This window comes from Kogia breviceps, chromosome 14, assembly GCF_026419965.1.
Source record: "Kogia breviceps isolate mKogBre1 chromosome 14, mKogBre1 haplotype 1, whole genome shotgun sequence".
Classification (NCBI taxonomy): domain Eukaryota; kingdom Metazoa; phylum Chordata; class Mammalia; order Artiodactyla; family Physeteridae; genus Kogia; species Kogia breviceps.
In genome coordinates this window covers 10130152-10150742 of record NC_081323.1, presented here as the reverse complement: position 1 = coordinate 10150742, position 20591 = coordinate 10130152, and the positions used below count along the sequence as shown (strand labels likewise).

Here is a 20591-nt window from a genome sequence, read left to right as displayed (position 1 = left end):
GATGCTACTTCTAACGAGGTCTAGAGACACAGATTATAGCCGAGCTGCAGCGGAGGGAGCAGAGAGAGAGTCAGACAAATCCAGGTTGAGCTCATGACCCTGTCACCTTGGGCTTCTGATGTAAGATGCAAATATCGGAGGTTAGATGTAAAATGGATAGTGCTGACCTCCTAGGGCTGAGAGGAGCGGTAAACCCACACATGGGTGTGCACACAAAAAATGGTCCTTGATGTACGACTCAAAATGTAAAGGGGTATTTGAACGGCATCTCTAGAGAAGAAAAGATACGCCCAAAGTCGCCATTGCTTTCAACTGTTTTATTGCTAAACTATCATGATACAAGCCGTATAAAAATACTTTACATATAGCAAAAATAAACTACATTAAACTGAAGGTTAAAAACGTTTTGCATAGGAATGTGATGTATTCAGACTCCTTTTAACAGTCAAGATTTTCAAAACCTAAGCCTTCCAGTACCGCCCCGTGGGAGAGACTTCTATTTGTTGGAGAATTAGCGAGGACATTCTCAACATTCTCTCCCCTCTGAGGGCTGTAGAGGCAACAGGGGTGAGTGAGGTTCTTGGACAAGGTGTGTCAGGATGCTAAGCTTGTCCCAACCGCAGCGTCCAACCGTTCGGGCCAATCAGAGTGCTCGAAGCACCTGCTAATAGAACAGCATCCTTTGCAGCCAAAGCCTGAACTCGGCAGGTGGAGTTTATTCCAACTGGCCAACAGCTGCATAAAGGCAGGGTGTTAAACCTTTCTTCCAGCACCCAACACGCCAGTTCACTTTCAGAAGGGCTGGCTGAGGGGAGCCACCGCTAGCTCAACAACCACCAGAAATGTTTGTTTCTAAACAAACTGAGTTAAGACAGTGATGCTGGCTATAACTCAAGGCACTCATGAAAGCTGAGAGAAATTGATCAGTTTCATGTGATGCTTCTTTTTCATAAGCATTTAGTTGGAATGCGGGAAAACCAGCCGCATTGGCTGGTTTGGCGCCATGAGATTGAATGCCCGAGAGCCAAGCTTGGGAGATCCAAGGTTAAGATACGTTGGGTAGCTGCTAAGGGCCTGGCCCTCAAAAGTGAGTTCAGGAAGGTTTACCCCGACTCGTCAAGAACGTCACAACTCCTGTGCCACTTGTAAATGGAAAGCGAAGAAAGTTGTTAACCAGACCCCTGACGTTCTTCCAATTCTGAACAAATGAGAAGGTCTTGGAAAGGGTTTGACGTGAAAATAAACTCAAGCCTCCCCTTTAGGCCAGAGTGAGAGATGAGAACACATCAGCTTCCGATCTGTCTACACATGACAGCTCCCGCACTGGCCAAGGCCGGCTTCCTGAGAGGGATGGCTTGGCCACTGGATGTAAACAAGAAGGGCTACATCAGTGCTTCCCAGTTCTTAGAAAGAATCGACTTGATTCGTCTAGTCTGTGTCTTTGCTGGAAAACTCTGGATGTCCTTTGGGTAATGTGTACGGGGGTTTATCTACCAGGATTCAGTTAGCTCTGTAAACATTAGCCTGCACTTCTGTTCTAGGAACTCCCCATTACTCCTGTGTCTTTTTGAGACTCCGCATTACAACACAGGCAGTTTTGTTACATCGAAATCACCTACTAGGTCCCTTATTGGAGGGATCTAAACACCTTCCAGTTCTCAGTGACGAGGTGGAGGCTCAGAGCTGAAGTCAGCTGCATCCTCAAGCAACAGACAGGGGCTTCCTTCTTCCATGGAGCCGTTCCCCCTCCTTTCTCTGGAGATGGTTTCTTCTAGCAGACAGGTGATTAACAGGCTCTGAGGTGGGCTTTTGTTTTGGGTTTGTTTTTTTTTCCTGGAACGATTAACAAATCTTCAAGAATACATCCTTTCGCTTAGGGGAAAAAAAGTCCTCAATGTATACGTAAAAAGAGACACTTGAAAAAGATTTCTGACCACTTATAAATATTTTCTAATTCCAACAAGGATGCGATATCTTGGGGACAGATAAAAAGCATAAAAATACAGATAAGAAAATAAAATTTAATACCATACTCATTAATTTGGGTTGCTATTATATATTATCAAGCAGCAGTATTTTTGTACAATACAGGAAGACTCAAACTTTGGAAATATACTACATTCAGCAACAGGGCAGATTGCTGTTGGAAGTGCTATATATTTACATTACCTTGGTTGTAGCAAGTACAAACCTCCACCTAACAGATCCTTCTAACACACGTGCAACACACCCATCTTGACAGTTTAGACATCCTTTTTCTTTCTCTTCGAGGACCTATTGCCTCTTCCCATACTGAAAATATTTCATGAGCAGTTCACTCGTGGCAAAACTTCCTCCTGGCATCTGTATCTGACAAAACTTTCTTGACTGCTGTCGAGTCTTACTACACATTCTCTTGCCTGTTTATGTCTCAAAACTAATGCTTTTGTTTCCTTCCTTTGCTATTTGGTATAGTTTATGAAAGTGCTTCCTATAATACCCAGCTAGGATGTCTTAGAAGAAGAGTTTGTGAGTGTGTCTTATACACACACACACGTACATCTATACATACAGGAATGTGAACTACTAGGAGGCCCTTTGCACTAACATGGTTAGAATAGTGATGGAAAACGCATTAGTCCTTTTTCACCCCATGCACAATGCAGCTGAGCGACTGCTACAATAGCAGGAAGGCACTTGGGTAAAACATTCAGATAACTGAGGAAAGGCCAAATTCCCTCATGTGCAAAAAATGGCTCCCAGCCAGGTCAAGTGAGAACAAATCGCTCACCAAACGCTTGAACCCTTCCCCCGTGAAGTCAATATTGCTGGAGAGAAAGTTCTTTAGGTAAAGCTGCTTGGATAAGGAACTCTTTATTAATGAGGAAGAACTTTGCATCCCAGAAGCTTCTTACTGGCATCCTGTTTGTTGAAAAGAATTTTGCTAAACTCTGCTTGGGGTGGGTGGAAAAGTCCCCTGTCCTTGAGGGCTGGGGGTGGGAGGGAAGAAATGCTAGGTCCTGACCAAAAGGGTACAGACATGTGCTGCATTCTGTCCTCTCTCTGGAGCCCCAAACACACCAGGCCGGGGTCACAGGTCCGGAGTTCCTGGCCCAGCTCTCAGAAAGGTTTTGATGACAAAGCCAGGACTTAGAAAACCCACAGTGGGCCCTTAACTGCCACGATTCTCTTCGTAGAGTGATTTTTTTTTCAATCAACTCTGCTAGGCAGAAGGCCTGAGTACAGCCTTTTGAAGAGTGCCAGGAATATTTTATTTACACTCTGTGTTTGATTACAGGGAAGCAATTAAATGGCCGAAAAGGAATCCCCAGTTTGTCCTGGGGTGTCTGCAATGAATGTAAACAAACACATCTGTGTGATTAAAAGCTCACCTGCCAAGAACGTGGAGGGTGTTATTTGTTTGCAAAAATTGCCCCCAAGGAGGAAGACTTTGGCGGGCCGTGGGTGCACTCAGAGGAGAGAAACACTCGGCTACGCTGCACACTCCGTACGAGCGCGTTCAAACTAAGGGCTGTGTGGGAGAGGATCTGCTTCTATTCAGATCACATTTGTGCTGGATGAAGCAGCTAATGCAGAGGCGTCTTTGGGGCGGGGGGAGGGTTTCAATGGGTTCCGTTAAAAATAACCAATGAACTTTGGGGCCAAATCGTGAGCTTGAGTATCCCACTTTGAGTCTAGGCCAGAGAGGGAATTCAGCCTTTTTCCTCTATCATGGGGGCACCCACCCACCAAAGCACTTAGGCCTGCCAGCTGCCATACTTTGCAACCGTTTTACTTAACAAAAATATCTGCACTTTTTGCTTCTTTTTTATTTTGGTTGCTTTAGCCCTTCTGCTGTTCCTTCTCAAAATTCAATGCACATGCTTGAGATTCTTCTTAACTACTTTCTGGAAAAGCACTTGGGCTGTTAGAGGAAAGAAAGCGGGAACATCAAAAAGCCGCGAAGCTTGTCCGGCTGCAGCGGATGCGTGCTCACCCGGCAGCCTGGGTGACCTCCTCTAGTCCGTGCCCGCGTGCTGCGGGGAGGGAGGGCAGCTAGCCAAGAGCCCCCCCGCCCCGCCGCCAGCTTGTTGAAAGCGGAGAAGGAAAAAAAAGTGTACACATGTCATAATGCCGAGAAGCTTTAACAGGTGATCTTGTATGAGCCAGACTGTTTTTGATTCAGAAGCAGAACATTTAAAAATCAGGCTTGAGCTGTGGACGGGCAAAATCCCTAGGGAAGATGGGCCGGCTTTGTTTTTCTTCAGCCTGGAAGCTGGGTCACGTTCCTTTGGTTGCTCTGTTGGAGGGCTCCTTTCCTTCAAAAGGTACAAGAGCTGTATCTGTGACCCCAAAAAGTGAAGGCGAGGGCTGGGGTTTAACTGCATCCCCATCTTCCGTCCCCCGAGTCCCCGGCCTCAGGCTCTCAGCCCTCAGGCGCACTCCAGCGGGTGGTCTGGTTCAGGATGTATTGGGGGGTCAGCAGGCACTTCCGGTTTGGATGGGACACCTGAAAGTCAACCGAGATGCTCTCTGGGATTTAGAACAAGACTCAGAATGCACGGAGAGAGGAGGCGAGCTCCGGAATGGTGGGGGCACCGGGGAGGACGGTGGGCGGGGCTCCGGCGTTAGCAATGTGGATGGTGTCTTGCTAATGGCTTCTTCTACGTCTGATTTCGGGCAGGAGGTCCTGAAAACTCCTTCCTGATAATTTCATTAACTACGAAAGAAAAGAGAGAGTAAGGGCGAGTGAGAGGGCACCCGAAACACAGGGATCAGGTTAGCTTTCTAGAACCTGATACAACCGGGCTGGTTTTCTTTAAAAACATGTTTTTGTTCTTTGCAGTAACACATTTGACAATCTTTAACATAAGAAATGCCTTCCCACATCGTGACGACTCCTCACCCCACCCCCCCCATGATGCTATTTTGTGGTATGGGTTTGTGCTAGTGAACATTGCCCAAACGGTAACTTTTTAAAATTGCTGTGGCAGAAATGGAGCTGGGCCACGGAGCAAGATTGAAGGAACACTTTCTCCCTCCTGTTACTGAATGTACTTCGGGTGCTCTACCGTATACCGAACTCTGTTATTACAACATCCAGAAAATACCCACTCCGTGACTAAAACACAGTTCCTTGACCCACAAAACTTATGACTCTCAAGAAGGGCCTTGAAAAAAAAGAGTGGCTAGAACCACCACAAAGACTAGCCATCAATGTAAACAGACTCTTGGTCCCTTTCAGGACAACCAGGAATTCGGCCCCCCGCCCCCCGTTACCCCTTCTCACTAGTGAAGGATCACACTCTGAGTCTTCTCAAGTACTAAGTGTCCTCAAGGGGCTTTGGAGTGTCCCATTACCCCCTGCCCCAGAAAGCTGCATGGAATTTAGCAGGGAACGAAGAATGCAATGCCGGCCGGTGGCATCAAGGAGCTAGCCCTGCTCTCCCGTTCTGGCCACTTATCTGAGGCATCAGGTCCTAGGATCAAGGCAGTAAGGTCTTAGAACAGTGGCTCTTGCAAAAAGGCTTCCTTCAATGTGTTCTTGGGGAAAAGTTGCCTTCAAAGGCAGCCCAGACACCAGGCAGGGGTGTGCACCTGCCCTGAAGTGTGTGTGTGCACTTTCGGCTTTACAGCTGGATTGTGTGGACTGGGCCAGGGAGGAGAAAAGGAGGCAGACCCCCCCTGGGGTCCCATAAAAGGTGGATGAATCTCCCCTCTCCCGGTGCCGGCACTAAATTCTTCCCACAGCCGCCGCCGCCTCTGTTTTCTCATCTCAGCCTCATCCTAAAGTTAGAGATGGGAGATGAGCAGTGAGGGTTAACTGTTGATGCGTTCTGAGTCCCTCCCCGCTGAGCTCTCCTACGTCCAGGGGGCTTTTCCCTGGAAAAGCCCTGCTTGGATGAGTCTGCAACTCCCAGAATAAGAAGAGAGCGAAACCACACTGCTCTGGAGCTGGATACGCTAGGTTTGGTCCTGGCTCCCTCACTCAACGGGCCGTGTGACTTTACCCCTCTGTGCCTCGGTCCTCTCCTCTGTAGAGCGAGAAGCATCATCGTGTGGACCTTTGGGGGCTGTTGTGAGGCTGCTGGGCACTGATATACATACAAGCTCCTAGCAGGAGGCCAGGTAACCAGTGTTGTGTAGCTGTCAGCTGTGTGATGGGTAGTGACACCCCACGCTTTGTGTCGGACTCTAAACCTAGCGCTTTACACCAGTGGGCTCTCTCTTGTGGCAGAAACCAAGGCGTCACTCGCTGTTCTTCAGATGTGTGCTGAAAGCAGGTGCAAGGGGAGCTCGAGAGTTCAGGTTCTGGAGCCAGGCGGCCGGGGCTGGAATCCCACATCTGCTGCTTCCTTGCTCGCCCTCGTGATGTAAACGGCTCTGTGCCTCAGTTTCCCCATCTGTAAACTGTGTATAAAAATATGACCGTCCTGCTACAGCTGTTGAGGAGCTTAGATGAGAGGACACAGTGAGAAGATGATCACAGTCCCCGGCGTAGAGCAGATGTTGGTTCAGAGAGTGGTATGTGCATATGTATATATGTACGAGCACACGACACAGTATCTCTGGATGTTAATGGATGAGAACGTATGCATCAGAGTAACAACGGGCTCCAAAGTGTGGGAGTGGATCCACTGATAGGAACTCCGGGACGGATTCATGTGTTTGGCTAAGCAGCTCTAACTGGGCCCTGACTGTGTAGCAGATACCAGCTGACTCCCAGGGCCCCCGCCCCCCCGAACCGGAGCTGGAGGAAGCAGAACCCCTCGCCTCTGCAGCCCCTGCCTCTGGGAAGTGTGCAGGGCTGGGCAGCCGGGGGGGGGGGGCCCTCAGTGAGGACAGCCAGGCAGGAGTGAAAGCACGTGGCCAGGGGGAGGCGGGGTCGGTGCGGCTTCACACGAAGCTTTTCAAAGCCCGGATTCTGAAGGGTTTCCTGTTTTCTCAACCTAGGAAACGAGAGGAGTCAATCCTCAATGGAAACGTTCCACGGCCCTGGCTTTCTAAAAATAACTGCTGGGCAGAGCCACTGACACCACCGCCCTCGCCCAAGGGTCATTTCCCTTCTCGGAGCTCGGGGCCAGGTTAGGGGCTGGGTGGGAGACGGTCTAGCTTCCCCCTCCCTTTGGATGGAAACCACCCTGGCTTTCTGAAAGCCACGGTCGAATCTAGAAAACTCGGGGAACGCTCTGCATCGGACCCCCTCGCGGGCGGGGTAGGGAGGCGGCCGGCCGCCCCGTCGGGCCCCCAAGCGAGGCCCACTCGTGCCCGCTGCAACCTCTCTGAGGGAGAGGAACCTTTTCTTTCTGAAACCTCAGAGCTCGTGCCCCTGGCTGTGGATGAGGAGAAAGCTCTAGGGCAGAAGCGCTAGCTGGGTGGTGGCCACAGCAGTGCAGCCACGTGGGTCTGCAAACGTGGGCTCCAGGTTCCCCGAGAAGGGTGTCTGCCCTTATCACTTCACCCCGACTGGAGAGGCCCCGCCTCTGCAGCCTCGCGTCTTTGGGTGGAAGGGAAAAGGGGGCACCGTGCTGCCCTTTCTTTGAATCAACTTCCCGATGTCACCATGGAACCTCTCCCTGGGAAGGAAAGGTGGTCTGCCCGTTCAGCAGCCCTGTCACCCCCTCTCTGTCACACCTTTAGTCTCACTTCCTCACTCTGGCCCACTACGTGCTTAAGGTTTCCTTTATCCAAAAACCCTGCTCTGGGCTTGTCTTGCCCCCGATCTGGTTCCCGCTGTGACCTCACCGCCTACTGCCCTCCCCCCTCCCCCTCCCCCCTGCAGCCAACCGCACGGGCTTCCGTTCTACGTGCTCCGCAGGCCGCACTCATGCCTCCAAGCCTTTGCCCTTGCTGGTCCCCTCGCCTCTTCTAGTGCTTTCTTCCTCACGTCATTCGAGGCTCTGCTCAGTCTCCTCGGCCCCAGGCTCTGGGGACAGAGTCAGCTGTGCCACCTGCCGCCACCCAGTTGTGACTGGTCTCCTTATCTCCTTCATATACCGGGTTCCTGGCAGTTCACTGTTGTAGTGCTTTACTTTTCTTGTTCCCCCACCGTACCCCTGGCTTTTGAAGAGTGCCTTGGTACATAGGAAGCGCTCAATAACATGTATTACTGAGAAAGCAGAAGCTTAGCGAGGGACTAAGTAGCCTCAGGTCACACTGTCTGCTCTGGGATTTGGCCCCAGGTCTGACTCTCAGGTCTGAGTGTTGAAACCCACCCTGCTAGGTCACTGCCATCAGTATTTCATTCATCCGACAGATGTTTTGAGCATCTATCCTATGCCCATTTCTGCAGCTCTTCTCCCACCTCTTCCCAAATCGGGCCATGGGCAGTTCTCCAAATGGTTCCTCTCTTGTCCAAATCCTGCCTTCCCTCCTGCCCCCTTTCCTGAGTATCACCTTTTCCTGGAAGCCTTCTCACATTCCTACATGGGGTCCTGACTCCCTCCAGAAGGAAACACTGAGTTCTCAAAATGCTTTGCTTGCCCCCCTGTGCCATGTTATCTGAGTCACTTGTATGCCCACTGCACCATGCATAGCAGCATGCATACAGCAGGTGCCTAATGCATGCACCTTAGCCCACCACAAGGACCCCACACCATCAGCCTAGGTCACTTAGTTTAGGGAAGCTGACTTTTCTGTTATCCAGTTGACAAATGGGTTTTTAGTCTGTTGTTTGCCTGGAGCTTTTTTCTCCACGAAAGAATATAAGCCATTCACATTTTTTCAGGGAAAACAATGTGCCAGGCGCTGAACCAAGCACTGAGTTACTTCTCACACCAAGCCTAGTAATACAGTCATCCTCGTTTTATAGATGGAGAAAGAGAGACAGGCAGTCACTTGCCACAACAGGTGAAGGGGAGGCATCGGGATTTGAACCCATAGCCCCATTTTATTAACCTGTACATTATATGGCTCCACCATATAGGTAAAGAGATTGTGCTATGAGGTGTGCTAGCCATCGCCTTTCTTCTGGGGCCCCGGAATCCTCAGCGTCTCTTGTGTGTCAGGAAAAGGCCAGAGCAGCCTCTGCGAGGTTAATGAGCAGAGAGGGCTGTGTGCTGAGTGGTGAAGGTGATCACTGAGCATCACTTTCTTGGAACAGAATTGAGGCCAGTGGTGTTCAGTCTGCCACAAGCACCCCCGACCTTTTGTTACCCTTACAGAGAGACACCGTGATGAAAACACAGATGTTGAACATGGCTACAGCCTCAGGGTGATTTCTAAGCCTGACACCTAAGGCTGAAACCAGAAAGAAAGGAAAGACAGACGCATGTAAGTATACAAAAATTACACATTTTTCTTTAAAACTCCAAAAAAGAAATCTGTAGTATATTCAGTATACATGACAAAGGTCATTCATATATAAAGAGGTGTTATAAATCAATAACCATTCTAATAAAAATGGCTATAGACATAAAGAGAGAATATACCAGGGGTCAACAAACTTTTTCTATAAAGGGCCAGATAAAAATATTTTCAGCTTTGTGAGCTATAGAGCCCCTTACTCAACTCTGCTTTTTTTTCTTTAAACATGAAAGCAGCCACAGACAATATGTGAGCAAATGGGCATGGCTGTGTGCCAATAAAACTTTTTAACAAAACAGGCCAGGGGCCACATTTGGCCTGAGATATGGTTTGCCAGTCTCTAGTATATATGCCAATGGCAAAGAAGAAAAAGAAAGCAAAGTGTTTTCTTCCCCTACTTTTCGGGGATGGCGATCCGGGGAAGCCAGTACCTTTTACTATTACTGTTCGTCCAACAACTCTGGGTTGATTAGTGGTAAATTTCTTAACGCTGATTTCTGCTAGCATCCCACTCTGCCCCAGGAATTTTCTGGTTCACTTGCGGGCCCGGACACCTGCGTGCTGACGTCTTTCTTTTAGCCAAGCTCGGAGGTTTCCAAAGCTCAGTTTGCAGAAGAATGGCCACTCAGGGTTACACACAGAAGCCCACACAGATAGACTTGAGGTGCAATTTAAGACTTTCCAGGGAATTTTGACTATTCTAGGCTTTCTATAACTGCCGACTTTGGAACTTAATCCCCTGAGAAAGAAGCAACAGGAAGGAGAGGACGGGCCCCATCTTATTTCTCTCCCAAACCTCAAGCTTGTTTTCTGAAGTCTGGTTAGACAGTGTGAGGGCCCTCGAGAGCCTGGGGTCGGCCAGAGAGTCGCTCCTGAACCAGGGAGGCAGTGTTCTGGAGGCCAAAAGAAAGAATCTGAGTTAACACAGACCCAGTCCCACCTGCCGCCCTTCTCCCGCACTGCCTTGCTCCAGTCAGCCCTGGGACCTGTGGACCTGTGCCGGGGAAGGAGGTGCCTAGACACGAGGGTGGCTGAACCAGAAAGCATGTGAGGTGTTCTCTGGATGCTTCTACCTTCTGTCCTAACTGCTCTCGGGGAAAGAAAGCTACTCTGAAGGCCCGGAGTGAACTCCAGGCTGAAACTCTGTGCCCTGAGCGCCGGGCCTGTCTTCCCCACCGGCACGTGGAAAGGAGCTAAGAAGGAAAGGTGGCCCTTGGCTTCCCCTGTGACTTGGGTATCACAATGCTTTCACTTGCTAAGTGACTCCCCAGCCTTTTCTCCCCTCCCAGCCATCCCCACATGCTCTGGGGGCACTTGGGAACTGAAGAAGAGCTTTCTAGAAGGGCCAGGCTTTAGCGGCTCGGTGAAAAGGACAAAAACGCCTTGACAGGCCTGTAGCCCAAAGCTGTGGGTGGGGTCGGAAGCGTTACATGATGGTAAATCCCCTCTGAGGCCAGGCAGATCAGAGCCAGCTTGCCAGAGTTCCCAGGCCCCTGCAAGGCCAGAGCGTTGCCAAGTCCTAACATCAGGGAGGGAAGAAGCGCATTAAAAGGGCCCTTTGACTAAGTGGCTGAGTCTCAGAGCTGATATTTCAGCTGCATTTTTGTCATCCTGATTCCCCGGATGCAAAAGTTCTCGGGAGGGGCTCTGGCTCCCGGTGGGTATCCAGCCAAGTTTCGCTGAGTGTTACTGTTGCCTTTTGCCTGTCAATGGTGTCTGAGAGTCACTGGTGGAGAGTGTGCCAGGGAAACCCTCCCCCTGCTAAGGTTCATGCTGCTGTCGGGAAGTTTTGATACTTCTCAGCAGGCCCCACCCTCTGGGAAACCAGGTTTGGAACCCAGCTTCCTCTGCTGTGTGTGCTAAGGGACGTGAAAGCTCATGGTTGTTCTAACTGGGTTTTTTCAGAGTGAGCCATCATTGTGACGCTGCAGAGGACTCGGAGTCTGGCCTATGATGTAGCAAAGCCACTTTCACCAACAAACAGACAATCCGAAAGCCAAGGCCCAGCGGGACATCAGGAGGCACGTAAGCCGGCAATACTGATGCTGGATGATTTCTGGCAAGAGCTCACCACATGCTGGGCACTGCACGTGCTACCTGATTCCAGTCATCGTGCAGAGAATTAAATAACAGCGGTGGCATCTAAACAGCGGAGGCAAAGAAAGGTAAAGCGACATCCTCGCTGTCCCACGTGGACTCTCTACCCCCAGAGCCTCCTGTTCCCTGCAGGCAAGTCTGCATCGGTTCCCAGGCTCTTCTGCACAGGCCCAGAACCCAAAGTAGATGGAGGGGATCTACAGCTAAGGCGAGGGGCTCCACTGAGCTCGGTGGGAAAACCACACCCAGCTCCGGTCCAGAGCCTGGTTTCACATCCAGAAAGCGCAGGGCGAGGGGACGGTTAACCCCTTCCAAAGTGCACAAGAAGGCCCCTTGGGGGGCTGGTGTGTGTGGAGCTTTGAGTTGATGAGATCAAGACTGGAAATTACCTAAGCACAGGGCACTTGCAGAGGTTCCCAATCCACCTGCCCCCTCTCTCGTTCCCCAATGCAGACCGCCCTGCCGTTGACGGAGAGCCTTCCTCAACTGGAAACACCAAGCAAAGTGTACAAGACCAAAAGGGAGCTGGCTCAGGGCAGGAGCAGAGCTGCCAAAGGCTGGAACCTGGCGCTGCTGCCTTCTCCCTGCAAGAGGGTGATGGGGCCACTGGGAGAGCATGCAGATCCCCAGAGCCTCATGGCCGCCCCTACTCCCCACTCCGACCTCCAGCCTCCGAGAATCTCAGGTATGTCCCCTGGGGGTTCCCCCTTACAGAGTAGTGGGGTCTAGCCCTTAAGAGTAGGAAATGTTGGAAAATGAGAGAGGGCCTTCAGGTTGTAAAGTTTTCTTTTACTCAAAAAAAAAAAAAAAAAATCAAGTTAAGGAAACACACAGCTGGAAAACAAAAGGAAAGGCAGAAGATATCAATTACCTTTAACTTTGATTTCTTGGATCAAAGATCACAGTCATTCTGTTTCATAATATGTTTTGTATCCAGCTAAGGTGTGTGTCTATCAGCTCTGAAAAAGATTTGCAAAACCATTTTTGAGAAGAAAAAAATCACCTTCGACCTCTTATGCTTCCAACTCATGCTAATATCATCCATTTAATGAGTAGCTCTTCACCCAGGGCCGCTGAGAACCCAGGATAGAACTCAACCCTCTGGCTGTAGTTTAAGCCCCAATTCTATATCGTCTTAACATTTGTGCCAGAATTAACCCCAAACCAGGGTAATAATCACTGAGATGAGGGCCTTTGTACAAAGAAATAGGGATCTCTGAAATCAAAGTTCATCAGCAAGATTATGGTGGTTTGGGATTTTTTTGTTTTTTAAAGCAAGACAAAATGGCTCGGTTGCCGGCATGTCATGCAGTTTCAAATCATGGCCAACTAAGGAGATAAAATAACACTGGCATCTGTGGCAGAGCACATCAGAAAATCAGAATTTCATGATGGAGCCACTCAAAGGTAATTCTCCTTCATTTGACCCCTGCTTCCTTCTTACGAGTGATACAAACTCAGTGGGCATGCAAATTCATAAGGCTGTATGCTTTCTTCCTGTTTTTCTCTGGTTGGCAAGTTACTATTTTTATAGCCCCTGCCCAGTCAGAGCTCTGAAGGTGCTTAGAAAGGAGACAGGAGCTATATATTTGACAGGCATTCAATTATATCACATTTTCTCTTCAATTTTAAATAATCCCTTTTCCTTTCTCAATCCCTTTTCAAAGGCCAAAGTAGAAGGCCAGAGTCCGTTTTGAGTGCTTGATGTAGAAATGTTTTCTGGGATTAATTTCTTGCAGGGAGTCATCCCACCTTTTGCTAGATGTCGCTACACTTGCATCCTTAGGTAAACCAGAACAGTCTCTCAAAAGGCATGAGCCCTCAGCTCTCATCTTCAAGGCAGAGAACACTCAATAATGAGCTCTTTTCTGCAGTTCTTCAGTTGCAGGCCTAGACTCCCACATGTTGGGCTCCACTAGGGTTGGTTTGATTGGGACTGGATGGGGGGTTAGTCACGGGCTGCTGCCGCCCAGGACAAAATAACCACCTCCTCAGTAGTGGCTCTGAACACAGTTTGGACCATGCATTTCAGGCCATCCCTTGAAGCACAAAGGCCCACTGGCAAACCCAGGTGCCCGTGGCCCGAAGGCAGCTCCCTCATCACACTTGCCTGTCTCTATTACACGCTGGCTGGTTCCAAACCCAAGAGCAGAGGATTGTCTGACCCACTCCCCCAGGGCCTTAAAAAAAAAAAAAGCCTCTATCCTGACAGTGGCCAAATAATGTTTCCAGCCTGGACCTCACCCCTGAACTTCAGCCTTAGATATGGAACTACCGGCTGGGCATCTCAAACTTAACACGGTCAAAACCAATCTCTCCTCGTCACGATCATCGCCTGCCTGCCACCTGCTCCACTCGTCCCGTCATAGGAAACGCACACTGCCCTCTTCCGGGTGTTCAGGTCAGTCTTGGTCACAGCCCCCATCCCCTCCATATGCAAATGCTTCTGGATTTACCCTCAGAATAACATCCAGAAACTAACAGCCACTATCACCTCACTGCACTGGAAAAAATAGTTCCAAGGTGCTAAAATAGCTAAGATGTTTGCACTTTATCCCTCTGTACACACTCAAGTAGCACTTAGTGGGGACCAGGTGTCATCTACGTGTCCAGGGTCACACCCCTGGAGCCGCACCTTTGAATCGAGGCGGAAGCCCAGGTACCAGGCTTTTAAGAGTAGGGGCCATTCCCCGGGAAGCCCACGCCTGCTTTGAACTCCACGCCCGGCCCCCCTGGTCAAGAGTTCAGAGAGTTTATAAAGCATCCAACTGATAGGTCTGTCTGCAGACTTTTGAGGTGCAGCTTCCTGTTTAGTCATGAAGCAGACACTTTAATCGTCTATTTCCTGGTGGGAGGCAGGTACCAGGAGCCAGAGGAAGGGCCTGTTTTAAATTCAACTAAGACCTTTACCCCACCCCGAGCCGCCCTGCTCTGTAGGGGGCTGTTCACGTGCCTTATTTAATCCTCAGTCATCTCTGGGGGTTGGGGCTATGATGCCCATTTCTCAGGTCAAGTTACTGAGGCAGAGAAAGATGGAGTGACCCTTCCAGGAACGGCCCCAGCTCGGTCGGTGCTAGTCCCAGGTCCATGTGTAAGATCATCAAGCTGCCCTGGGGGCTGAGTTAAAATGCAGTTTTGCATCAGAAGGGCGGGACACAAAAGCACTCTGGCAATACACCTGTGTAAGTCTCACGACCTCTCTCTGAGCCTCAGTTTCCCCACAAAACGGGGATCAGAATACCTCCCTGGAGAGACTGCTGTCAGGATTGAAGGAGATGATGTAGGGAAGAAAGAGAGAAGATGTGGAAAGAGACAGACCAGTCCAATCCAATCCTCTTCCACTAACCAAGAATACAATGCTATTTCCCTACATGTTTCAAGAAGTCTGTTCCATCGATCAGCTGTTAGTAACGTGGAGGGAGACATCGAGAGAGGAGGCAGCATCTCGACTTATGTTACCTAGGTGACACCTAGAAACCCGCCCGAAGACAGGGAGAGAGGCCTCGGGTCCCAGAATCACTTCCCCATTGCTGTGGTCTTTTATGAGGCTGCCGCTGAAGACCTACATAGTGATGGTACATTTTTTTTTACAATCCTCGCCATAAATCGGTGAATTGTCCTGCTAGTCTCATGGATTAGGTGATGATTTCGGATATGGATTGGAAATGGGTCACTGATTAATCAACACGGATAATTAGCACGAAAGTGCAAGGTGTCAACAGATAAAATACGAAAATCTGTCACCCTGACAAATTCTACAACTAGCTTCCACCCTCCTGAGAGCACAGGTACATCTCTAAATGGGATGGCATCAGAGGAGAAAACCTCTGTGCGTCTGCACCATAGGGGTTAGACTGGTCTAAGGTACGTTCAGTTTAATGGTTCTTTAATGAAAACACCGGGGTTCCTCCCAACCTGTGTAGAACACGCTACCATCTTCTCCATCCTCCGCTTTTTCCATGATTACACGTCAACTTACAAGCTAGGGAGAAACAACTCAGACGTTCTCTAAGCTAAGCTGCCCTGCGAGAGAGGACTAGCCAACTGTATGAACTCAGACCTGGGTTGAGCTGAGCTCCTCTGCCTGGTCCTTTTCTCCAATTCAGCAGAATTTCTTTCGATAACATGCAGCTAAGAGGTACCTCTCCTATCAAGCAACCACAGGGCTTCTAAGGTAGCAACCACAGGCAGGAAAGCATTCTAAACAAACCACGGCTTGCCTCCTGGTCCTCCTGAAGCTTCATCACGGCCTCGGCCCCAAAGCAAGCACTGCAAAATGAGCTGCTGCCTTTCAAAAATAAAACAGAAGCAAAAAGAAAAGCACTTGCTACTACATCCAGTTGAGATTCGGGAAAGAAACTGATCCAAACCCACAGTTCAGCTCAGCCTGCAACCACAAATGAGATGATAAAATAAATACCTAGTTGTCTGGGAAGCCATCTTTCTCTCTGGAGGTTGGAGGAATTAACCAAACGTTTCTGTTAAGACATTTGCATTTCCTTAGCCTTGCGGATGCAGCAGAGAGAACTGAAGGCGGGTCAGACTCGCCAGGTGGGTTAGGAGGGGGAAGCGCAGAGCAGGAAGAAACATCTCCATCCTGAGCTACTTTCCTCACGTCACAGAATCTCACAGAAGTTCCGCGAAGCCTTTGAGAAGAGGTCCAAAACCCCAGGCCTGCCTCACGTGAACTTTCCTTCGAAAACCAGCACAGCCCCTGCTGCTTGCAACAGATTCGCTGGATATTTATTGAATCTTCTAGCCTAGTCTGCACCTCACCCTTCCATAAATTCACCTTCCAGATCATTCTATGTCCTCCCACGTGTCACGACCAGCTCACAGCACGGCACCACCACCCCACTCCCCGCAATCAAGAAGGGCACCCGTACGTACATCCACATGTTTCCAAAGCCCGACATAAGCCCACGTGCCCTAAGGAGGCAGCCCGACCCACTTCACGCTGACATCAGTCTTAGGCATTTTGTCCTGAAATGTTCCCCCGAGAACTGACTGACCCACAGACCGGCCCCACGTGCACTCGGCAAGCCCTAGCTACAGGACCCACCTGATAGCCCACCCGCTTCCAGGCCCAAGAAGTCACTAGCTGCCTGGAAAGAAATTCCACCAGGTCCAGGCCGGGACCAGACCCAGTCTTAAATTTCTCCAACTGAGATTCACAGGCCCAGGCCTGGCACAGATGGCCAACTCAAAGGCCACCTGGAGTGACCAGCAAGGACTGTGTGTGTGTGTGACATTACACCAGGTGTCCCTAAGATACCTTAACTCTCCCAGGACATGCAGACAGAGCCCTAACTCCTGACTCACCCCCCCCCTTGATCAAACCTTCACCTGTACAGTCCTTGCTGAGGACTGAACTGTGTCTCACAAATTGCCATGTTGAAGCCCTAACCCCCAGTGTGATAGTATCTAGAGGTGGGCGTTTGGGAGGTGATTTGGGTTAGATGAGACCATGAGGATGGGGCCCTCAGGATGGGATCAGTGCCCTGTAAGAAGAAAGACCAGAGAGCTTGTTTGCTCACTCATTGGGCCCAGAGAGAAGGCATGCAGGCTCACCAGCACCCGATCATATGGGCACCCTGATCTCAGACTTCTGGCCTCCAGAACTATGAGAGGATAACTTCTGCTGTTTAAGCCACCAGGTCAGTGGAATTCTGTTACGGCGGCCTGAGCGAAGACAGTCCTGTAAGCGCTGCTCTACCTAAGACCGTTCCTCTCTAATGTCTCAAGGTGTGCTCACAGGGCAGGCATCTGCTGGCAAAGCAACCGAGGTTAAGTGATTTGCCCAAGGACACACTCCGAGGCAGGGTTTGAACAAGGAGCAGGCACTGCTGTGGCCCCAGTGTCCTCCACAACCCTAAACACACGCACACCTTCATGCCATGTGGCTCTGTGCCGGCAAAACCCCCCTCTCCCTGCTGTGATATCCAAACCCCACTTCTCGGCCGCCATCCAGCCTCAATCGCTGCCCGGGATCCTCTGGCCAACAGCCCCTCCCCTGCCCTCCACTGACCTCCCAGATTCCGCCTTTCTGTGTCTGATAAGATGGTAGGTGTCTGAGGGCGGTGGCCACAGATGGCCCGGCGCAGGGGCTGAGCACAGCAGTGAGGGTCTCACGCCAGGGCAGAGCCACAGGGAAACACACACAGGTGGGAGCCAGACTGCTGGGGTCCAAGTCCAGCCTGCCATGCCCTGCCATGGATTTGAGGCAAGCCCTGACCCCCTCTGAACCTGCCCTGCAAAAAGTGGGCAATGACGGTTCTTAACAACTTCAGAGGGAATCAATGAGTAGACACATGACAGGTGCTGTAAACAGCGTCCGACACGTTGTAAGTACCCCGCATTCACTAACGGAATGTGAGTCAATCGTTTCACTTCTTGGGCCTCAGTTTCCTCATCTGTAAAATGGGAATAATAAGGTGCATCCCAGAAAGACGTTGGGCAATGCATACAGTTGGAACGATGCCAAGTTAACAAAAGAAAAACCCATGGTAGCAGCTGTTCCTGTTAACATTGTTAGTACGCGTTAGTCCACCCCACAGAGAACATGTGGTTAACACAATGAATTGACTGGTGACCAGGCCACCTTCTCTCACCAAAGCACTTTCACCTTGGAAGCTATTTCTGAATTTTCAGAGTGGGTGGGTCTGAGGTCAGCCTGGCTCCTAGAGGTGCATTTTTACATCCTGCCAAGGGGGGGCCCCCTCCCAGGCCATCCCACATGGTGCGCTGGCTGCACTGGGCTAGTGACACAACAGCCTCTGAGTCACCAATGTTCTGCAAACCAGAGGCCTCCGGAAGCCAGCCCTGGCAGCAGGCCCGCCCGGCCCCCAGCAGCCGACATCTTACCAGCAAGGCCTTGGGGCTTACGAGAAAAATGCTGCACCTCGTCCCAAACTGTCCTCAGCTCTCAGGATGAGTAAACATGGCAGTTCTGAGGCTCCCGTTTCGAGTAAGAAGCCTAGGTGCTAACTGGGAGGAGGGGTAGGAGGAGGTCCTCTGCCCTGAGCCAGCCTCCAGGGAGACGCACTCATCCTGCTCTGGTCCAGCAACATGAGACAGGCCCCACCTCCCGGCACAGCTTCTTGGGGCCTTGGTGCCAGCATCCACCCTCAGGCCCACCCTCGACTCAAATCTGACTTCACAATGCAGAACTCCAAATCCACATGCAACACAACTCCATCAAGGCCGAGAGAGAGCGGTGCCTGAGCTGCTCCCCAGGCATTGACAGGGGAGCCTGGCCACTTGGAAAGACTTTGGGGGGAGGTGGGGGGGGCAGGTGGCCAGGTTCATCTGCACACTTTCTAAAGGACCACGTGTGCACGGGCTGATGAAGCAACATTTAGTGGCACCTTCTATGCAGGACCACAGCTTTCACATATGTCATCTCATTTATGGCCACCAACGTTTCTGTGGGCACACACCAGTGTTCACAGAAGCTTAGCATTAGCTGGATCAGTGTGAACCCTGCCTTTCCCTGGCACGTGGTTACCATGGTGATGGATCCTGGTTTGGGGGCGGGCAGTTAGCATGGCTCAGGCTATAAGGACCCTGTATCTTGAAGCTCAAGACATGGAAACATCAAGCCTTCATTGGGTTGTCATCACCCCATGAGGGCAGGGACCTCTCCTCTCATTCGCTGCCATGACCCCAGCACCCAGGACAGAGCCCAGCACATAGTAGGTACTCAATTAATTTTCCTGGAGAGGTGGTTGAATGATGAATGAATGAATGAAACACAAACTCCAAACTGATTTGGATTTAACCAGAATTTGCCCAGTTGAGTCTGGTTTTTGACGGTCGCCGGGAGCTGGTCTGAGACTCTAGTAGGAAGGTTGCTGGCCAGCTGTTCTATTAGTTGTACATGAGACGTCCTGATACATGTAGTAGAATAATAATTACCATTATGTTATTAATTTCTATAGCACTTTCTACAGAGCACTTCACATATATTTACTCCTCACAGTAATCCCACAGAGTAGGTATTAAGTATCCCCATTTTACAGATGATGAAACTGAGGCACAGAGAGATTAAGGAACATACCCAGCTTATACAGCTACTATGTCGCGGAGCCAGGATTCAAACCTACCCGGTCTGGCTCAAGCTATTGAAGATGGGAATTCTTTTGTAATTATCATCTGGCAGTCAGAATTTGCTGCTTTGAGTGCAACTCTGAACAAAGACTGGTCCTTGGGAGACCCCCAACTTTTATCAGGGTTACCCAGTAGAAGTCACCCATACAGTATTCAAGGAAAAGTGGGGGCGAGCTAACATATATGTTTACTGTAGTTAATCTGGGGGATGAGATTTAAGAAGCAAAGAGTGACTTGGCCCCTTTGGGACCACGATGCCAAGGCCGGGGTACATATCTAAAAGGTGAGATGGTGCTAGATTTTCATAAGACTTAAAGTAGAGCCAAGGCCTGGGGTTCAGAGAGAGACGGCAGCTTCCCAGTTGTGAATGGAGCCATCCCAGCTTGCTTCTGTTGGCAGTATTCTGAAGAAGAGGAAAGTTGAAGCTCACGCCTCACAAAACCACCAGCAAGCTGTGTTTCTAGATCTAAGGGAACCAAGCCTTCCCGTGGTGTCAATCTGATTCTGGCTTTGGGCTCTGATGGCATATAAGGCACCCTCTCTCCAAAGAAAGTATAACCATCTTAACCTCCACAGTCAGGGGCCTATCTGATGGGGAAATCCAGGTTATCCCAGAATGTGACAGAGGTGAGTGGCTGCCTCTATCTGCAACTATCCGTAGCTGGACACCCGCTGGCTTTCTAGTCAGAAATGCATTTGGATGGACTTTCACCAGCCAGCACCAACCCACTGCTGGGACCCAGGGACCCCACTTGACCTTTCACCAGCCAGCACCAACCCACTGCTGGGACCCAGGGACCCCACTTGACCTTGGGAAAGGCCATTCCTTTGAGATCAAAGAGTATGCATTTCTCTTCCTCACTCTCCTCTAGTCCCCCCAGCCTTCCTTCTACACTCTGAATGCACCAAGTATACTTACACCACAGGGCCTTTGCACTTGCTATTCCCTCTACCAAGGGTGCTCTTTCCTTAGATATTTGCAAGGCTCTATCAGCAAGATCTCTGCTCAAATGTCACCTCCTCTGGGATGCTTCCCTTATGGAACAGCAGGCCCCCCATGCCACACACCACTTCTCTATTCCCCTCCACCCTGCTTTACC

At 50.3% G+C, this 20591-nt stretch overlaps 1 protein-coding gene across 6 annotated transcripts in view; it reads right to left on the bottom strand.

Annotated features, from left to right (window-relative positions):
• Positions 1-302: 302 nt before the first annotated feature.
• Positions 303-20591, bottom strand: part of NFATC2 (nuclear factor of activated T cells 2) — a 160154-nt gene continuing 139865 nt past the window's right edge. For 4 of the 6 annotated variants that reach the window (XM_067011732.1, XM_059038939.2, XM_059038936.2 and 1 more), the window contains exon 10: positions 303-4699. In XM_067011732.1, coding sequence (XP_066867833.1) covers positions 4644-4699 — 56 coding nt within the window. In that variant the 3' untranslated portion in view covers positions 303-4643. Of the gene's footprint in view, positions 4700-12253; positions 12342-20591 lie in introns of all 6 variants that reach the window. The other 2 variants (XM_059038937.2, XM_067011733.1) reach the window with 1 other exon arrangement.